This window comes from Myotis davidii, unplaced genomic scaffold, assembly GCF_000327345.1.
Source record: "Myotis davidii unplaced genomic scaffold, ASM32734v1 scaffold499, whole genome shotgun sequence".
In the NCBI taxonomy this organism is placed as follows: Eukaryota; Metazoa; Chordata; class Mammalia; order Chiroptera; family Vespertilionidae; genus Myotis; species Myotis davidii.
This window is the reverse complement of record NW_006290677.1, coordinates 174,550-182,020: the sequence shown is the minus strand read 5'-3', so window position 1 is coordinate 182,020 and position 7,471 is coordinate 174,550. Positions and strand designations below refer to the sequence as shown.

At 36.3% G+C, this 7,471-nt stretch overlaps 1 protein-coding gene across 2 annotated transcripts in view; it reads right to left on the bottom strand.

Moving 5' to 3' along the window:
- DDIAS (DNA damage-induced apoptosis suppressor) overlaps positions 1-7,471 on the bottom strand; it is a 28,320-nt gene that overhangs the window by 6,319 nt on the left and 14,530 nt on the right. For both annotated transcript variants that reach the window (XM_006763729.2, XM_015563899.1), the window contains 2 exons: positions 5,071-5,199; positions 196-357 (listed from right to left, as the gene is read on the bottom strand). In XM_006763729.2, the coding sequence (XP_006763792.1) occupies positions 196-357; positions 5,071-5,199 (291 nt within the window). The remainder of the gene's footprint in view (positions 1-195; positions 358-5,070; positions 5,200-7,471) is intronic.

The window sequence follows — 7,471 nt, the reverse complement described above, 5'->3', positions numbered from 1 at the left end:
GGGGGAAAAAATGGACTCATATTTAATACCCTTTGTAATAAAAAATAAAATTAAAAAAAAAAAGAAACTGATGATCTGCGGTTGAGTAGTCAATGAGGTCATCTTTTTTACTAAATGTTTATTACCTTAAAAACACATTATTTTAAAATTCTATTAATATACTAATAGGAAAAGGAATGATTTAAATAATCTTACCTATGCAAATCAGTGGCTGTAAGACCAAAAAATGCATCTAAGCAGCTTCCAAAAACAGTAATGCCAAATAATTTATTTGATTCTGCAACTTTTATGGAAAGTCTGTATCTGTAACTGGCATTTTCAGCTTCACCAGTAGAACCACATTTTGGACAATTAGAGCTGGAAAAGTGGAAGAAAAAAGTATAGAAATGTTCACTAATTTTTTTTTTCATATGGTGAAAAAAAATCTGGAAAAGTAAAAATTAAAAAAATAACATTTTGTGTACAAATGTCTCTATACAACTTACATTCATCTTAAACTATTTCAGATTAATCTCTTTTAAATTTCTTTACTCCTAACAGCTGCTTTCACTGATTTAAATTAAGTAGCACCGAACTGACAGAAAAGTGAAGGGAATGTGTGTGTGTGTTTGGAGGGTTTAGGGGGGTGATGAGAGAGATGTTCTTATTGGGTAGCTAAATTATCATGAACAAAGTGAGACACATTATAGTCTGGGGTTGGGGGTATGTGCAAACTAAATAATGAAGTAAACACCACACCAACAGAAGACCTGAAAATTAATGTCTACCTTCTATTGAAAAATAATTAATCATCTTGAAACAATAAAAATGTATATATAGAGAACCCAGTTACATTTTTCTCACCATTATAAAAATAACTTACTTTTTTAAAATTCTCTGTGATATGCTAAGAACTTATCAGATTACAAAGAGGTACAAAACATCTTATTTAACCTGTTTCTAAGGCAATGTGTAATTATGGCCAATGTCTTTGAAAAAAAAAAACTGTATTAAGTGTAACTTTACTGTCATGTACTAAATGTCTGGTCTTGGGATATTTTACTAAATCCCTTAAACCTTGATTTCCTCATCAGTAAAATTCAGGGTTGAAGAAGGATAAGAGGAAATAAAACAAAAGAAAAGAAAGTAAAAAAAAATCTATTGCCAATTAATAAGTTAGTCTGCTTCTTTCTAATAATTATATTAAATATTGTAATGATATTGTCACTTCTATGAAATGTTTCCCTCCTTTTTAATTGTTTGCAATAATGTCTTACAACTTACATTCTTAATTTAGAAAACTGACCAATGAAAACATCTTTTGGTAATGGATAACTGTTGTTTTTGTTCTTTTGTTGCTTAGTGATTATCAACCTTTTTTATTTCATGGCACACATAAAATAATTACAAAATTCTGCAGCACATCAAAAAATACACACTTTGCCAATCTGACAAAAAAATAGGTATAATTTTGATTCATTCACACAAGATGGCTATTGTTGTATTGGCTGTTGCCATTTTTTATTTGACAATCTAAGGAAAAAGAGGTGAATGCCCCTGACTAAATAGTCAGGCATTACATGTTTTAAAAATTCTATGGCACACCAGTTGAAAATCACTGATCTAGCTTAAAAAAGCAAATAGAAAATGCAAATAGAAAATAAGGTGTAAATATTTGATTGCTGCCAGATAGCCACCAGGGAAGCCTAAACTCCACAGGACCAAGGTGACTATTTTGAACAAAGGTTAATCCTTTATAGAAGAAGTTACTGATTCATTATTAAATTTGTGATAATTATTTTTTTGCTACCCTGAGGATGGATCTGTGCCATTCCATTTGTGTAATCTTACCCAAATCTGCTGGAGTTGTGTTGTAATTTGGCTATAAATATACCTTCTTTAAAAATTATATATATATTAATAATGCATTCAAGTCTAATGTAATATTCTTTTTTAAAAAAATATATTTTATTGATTTTTTTACAGAGAGAAAGGGAGAGGAATAGAGAGTTAGAAACATCGATGAGAGAAACATCGATCAGCTGCCTCCTGCACACTCCCTACTGGGGATGTGTCCGCAACTAAGATATATGCCCTTGAGTCCGCAGGCCAACGCTCTATCCACTAAGCCAAACCAGTTAGGGCAAATGTAATATTCTTAGCAAATCTTAATAGGCATCAGCATTTTGCAGTTCATAAATGTTTGCAACATACATTCTTTCATTCTGATATGTAAACAAGGCCATTTATTCCCATTTATGTAAGCGACAACTGGGGTGAATTTTTGCCCAAGGTGACAGACAAAGTTAGTGAATTTTATGACCCAGATCCAAGGCTTTGGATTTCTATCCTGGAGATTTTTCTTGCATGATGCCTTATGATAACTGTAAGAATATGGTTAGTAATGAACTATCTTTCAAATAGAGTATCAATAATAGCCTAACAAAAACTACGTTTACTCATATTTGGCAATGATACATCTGATAAAGGGTTAATATCCAAAATATATAAGGAACTCATACAGCTTAACAAAAGAAAGACAATCCAATGAAAAAAATGGGCAAAGGACCTAACAAGACACTTCTCCAAAGAGAACATACAGATGGCCAAGAGACATAAGAAAAATGCTCAAAGTCACTGATCATCCAAGAGATGCAAATCAACATGGAATACTATGCAGCAGTAAAAAAGAAGAATCTCTTACCCTTTGAGACAGTATGGAAAGGCCTGGAGAGTGGCATGCTAAGTGAAATAAGCCAGTTTGAAAAAGACAAGTATCACATGATTGCACTCATATGTGGAATGTAAGTAACAAAATAAAGTGATGAACAGTGTGGAATCTCAGAGGGAAGGTGGGGGAGGGTGAGTGGGTGGGAGGGAGGTAATCAACCAAAGATCTTGAATGCATATATATAACCCATGGACAGAGACAATAGGGTGCTAAAGGCCTGTGGTGGTGGGGGGTGGTGGTGTCCTGGAGGGAGTCAACGGGGGATGAGGGGGACATGTAATACTTTCAACAATAAAGAATTATTTAAAACAAAACAAAAAACTAAGTTTACTAATATGAATGCATATAAACACTAAATTATATATAGCTGTATACAGGGTGCCCCCAAAATATGTATACACAAAAAATATAATTATAAAGCCAGTGTTTACATTTCATTTCATTTTCAAAATGTAATAGAATCTACAGACACCCTGTATACATTTTTTTGGGGTGCCCTGTATATGTAGATATTTATGTATATGATTTCCTTTAATCCTTTGGGAATAAGGCTGGATTGAAACAAATAAATATTAGTGTGGAGTAATACACATCAGAGCTTGAACTTTAATATGTATACAAAGCACTTGGAATCTAAGTCTGGGTCAAGGCCCCAAATCCTGCATTTTTAACAAGCTGTCCCGGCTTCTGGCTGAGCAGCACTCCCCCCGTGGGAGCGCACTGACCACCAGGGGGCAGCTCCTGCATTGAGCATCTGCCCCATAGTCAGCGCATGTCATAGTGACCAGTAGTTCACCGTTGGGCTGAAACCGGCTCTCCAACATTCCCAGAGGGGTCCCAGATTGCGAGAGGGCACAGGCCAGGCTGAAGGACGCCAAGGGTGCACGATCTGGAGCAGAGAGGAATGTGGGAGGTTGACCAGCTGGGGAGGGACCATAGGAAGGCTGCAGGGCGTGTCTGGCCCATCTCATTCAGTCCCGATTGGCCAGACCCCAGCAGCAAGCTAACCTACTGGTCAGAGCGTCTGCCCCCTTGTGGTCAGTGCATGTCATAGCAAGCAGTTGAGCAGCCTTAGCATATCATTAGCATATTATGCTTTGATTGGTTGAATGCCAACTGGATGACTGGACACTTGGTATATTAGGCTTTTATTGTATAGGATACTACTCAGCCATAAAAAAGAATGAAACCTTACCATTTGTGACAACATGGATGGACCTAGAGGTTATTATGCTAAGTGAAATAAGTCAGTCAGAGAAAGACAAATTCCATAGGATTTTACTTATATGTGGAACCTTAAGAACAATATAAATGAGCAAAGAAAACAGAAACAGGCTTATAGATACAAAAAACAGATTGATGGTAGTCAGAGGGAAATGGGGTTGGGGTAAAAAAGATGAAAAAATTAAGTAGTACAAATTGGCAGTTACAAAATAGTCACAGGGATGTAAAGTACAGCAAATAGTCAATAATATTGTAATAACTCGGTATGGTGCCAGATGGGTACTAGAAATATAAGGGGAAACACTCTGTAAGGTATATGATTATCTAACTACTATGCTGTACACCTGAAATGCTAAAACTAATACAAAATAATACTGAATGTGAACTATAATTGAAAAAAGAAAGTACTTTGAAGGCTTTACATACCACTTCCCCCCAATAGGAGAAAACTATGATCAATATGTGTGAAATTCAATTTGACTTGTTTAAATAAATGATAAAAACTTTTTGGGTGGCTGAGCAGTGGGGTGGGAAGGGATAGGAAATAATCTTTGGAAGAGCGCATACACAAAGTTAATGTGGTCCTTCACATGAAAAGAGTATCATATTCACATATGTGTGTGTGTGTGTGTGTGTGTGATAATTTTATATGAATGATCAAAAACTTCCCATACGTATATTTTTTATGTCTGTACATCTATGTGTCTGCATCTTTATATACATCATGGAACCTTTTCAAATGAAATCTTGGAACCCTATCAGAAGGATGAGAATGGAGGTCTTGCTGAAATGAAAGTGGGGGCCAGAGCCCATCCGACTTGTTAGCACTATCTATTATTCCTTCTCTAGTCCCCATCTCTCAGTCTAGAAGCATGAACCCTTAAGGCTCTACAGAATGTAATTTGAAAACCACCACTGCTCTAAATCTTGGAGGTTAAAACAAAGAAGAAAGTTAACCTTATTAAATACAAAGTACCTACTATAGTTTTTATCACTAAGGATTTGGAATTCAAAAAAAATCTTTAGGTGGAAATGAAATCTTTAGTGGAGAAATGAAAGTGGGGAATTTCTGTTTCCTGCAGCAGCTTGCAACTGACTTGTATTTCCTCTCTTGTGTTTACAGACTTTACTTTTACCTTTTGGACACTAAGATTATCCGAGAGAAGCACTTTTGACATGAAGGATATATAAAACTTGAATTCTGGAGAGCAAGAACTGAAGCAAGAAGAAATTTTCTTCTTCTATTCATGTATTCACGTTGTGGCCTGAAAAACAAAATAGTCACTGGGGTGAGTGGCAAATCTTTAATTGTAGGTGCATAATTCATTTCTGAAGAAAACCTCTTAACCTCCACTGCAAAGCCAAGAGATGTCTTTTCTAGTAAATGTCAATGTACTGAAAAACTAATTTTCTTTTCATGCTTATTTAAAAGTATTAATAGAAAGAAAATAAAATTTAAAACAGAAGAGTTCAAACAAACATTCTATTTCTATAAATATTTCATTCTCAATAATTCAGGAAAAGTTATTTAGCTTTTTTCACATCTTTATAAGAAAAGTGATATAGAACTTTATTGGATCTCCATGTGTACATTTTTACACAGCTTAAAGAGAAAGAAAATTCATATTTTACAAGCAGAAAAAGCAAAATGTTATATGGTGAAATGAGAGTTCAAAGTGCTTTAAGATCCTTGTATAAAACATATTTGAGAAATCCTATACCATAAAAGCCTAATATGCTAAGTCTGATCATTCGTTTGACCATTTGACCAGTCATTATGATGCACACTAACCACTAGGGGGCAGACACTCCAACCAGTAGGTTAGCTTGCTGCTGGGGTCAGGCCAATCTGGACTGGGCGAGATGGGCTGGACATGCCCTGGAACCCACCCACAGTCCCTCCCTGGCCCCGATTGTGCACCGGTGGGGTCCCTCAGCCTGGCCTGCACCCTCTGGCAATCTGGGGTCCCTTGGGGGATGTCAGAGAGCTGGTTTTGGCCCGATCCCCGCAGGCTAGGCCTAGAGATGCCACTGGTGCATGAATCCATGCACTAAGCCTCTAGTAAAAAAATAACATTCTACTCTTTTATACTCTTAAAAATTTTAAATGTTGGTTTGTTTACCAACATTTAAAACTGATTAGCTTAATTATAGTATAAAATAAATGTCTCTGCACATGTTCAAAATAAAGTTGTATCAATAAATTTTCATTTGTAAACACATGGCAAAAGCTTTCAATTTCTGAGTATGGGTGGAACTGTTTCTGAGACTGGCATCCACAAACTTTGACAAAGTAAAAGTCACAGTTAAAAATCATAATAGAAACTTTTAGGCATAACTCTTCAAGGGATAATCAGAAATTTAGAAATGTGGTGATGATGAAGGGAGATCTTAAAGTGATACTAATCTTGCCCATAATCAAAATGACATTTCTATGAAAATAAAATCTTGCCAATTAAGGCAGTAAGAAACTTGAAAAGATGAAAGATAAATCTATAATAATAATAAAAGTGTAATATGCTAATTAGACTGGACGTCCTCCCGGATGTCCTTCTGAACAAAGCTGGGGCTGCGAGGGAAGCCTGTGCCGGCAGCCAGGGGAAGGAAGGCCTACTCTTGCATGAATTTTGTGCATTGGGCCTCTAGTAGATTTATAACTCACTGAGCTGCCTTATTAAAGGGAGCAGAAAAAAAGGCTGATATCGCCTAATTCTTTGTTGTTATCCTTACTTTGGGGTCCTTAAATATAAGACTAGTAAGGTCATACCAAAAGCACATTTGTATTCCTAGATTTGGTTTTCATTTTAGGCCACATGGCAATCTCTAAGGATAAGGTAGAGAAGGTGATATCGGATCAAGGGGAAGGCAAAAAGAAGGGTCAGAAAAAAAGCATCTGCTTTCTACCTCTCCTCTAAAATCCTGTTTAAGGTATAGGGTGTAACACAATGGCACACCTACCTGTAAGCTATGAGATATAACATAGAGCAAAGCTCCCTCCAAAAAATGTCATCTCTTACCTGTTTAAAATCCTGCTATTTAGAATGAAGCCTCAATTCCTTAGAATGGCCTATGAGGCCCTAGATCACTTAGCTCCACCTCCTCGACTTCACCTTGATCACTGCACTTCAAGCCACACTAGCCTTCTTTCTGCTCAAGTACACCAAATGGTTTCTCTTCTCAGGCTTCTGTGCTTACATTTCTCTGTGCCTAAAATTTTCTTCCCTTAGTTCTTCAAATAGCTGGTTCATCCTCATCCTTCAATCTTTAACTCTAATATAACCCCTTCAGAGAGCCCCACTTTATCTCAAGTACACCTCTTAGTTTTTGTGACAGGTATCACCTATCTTATTTCTTCATGGTGCTAATCATGCTCGTGACATAAGCAGCCATGAGAATGCATCTATTCTACATATGCATTGTTTACTCATTTTGGTTTATTCTTCCCCTGCTAGTCTGAAAGTTTCATAAGGACAGGGACCTGGTCTATCCTGTGCCCTACTGTATCCCCAGTGCTTAGCACACAGTGAATTCACTATA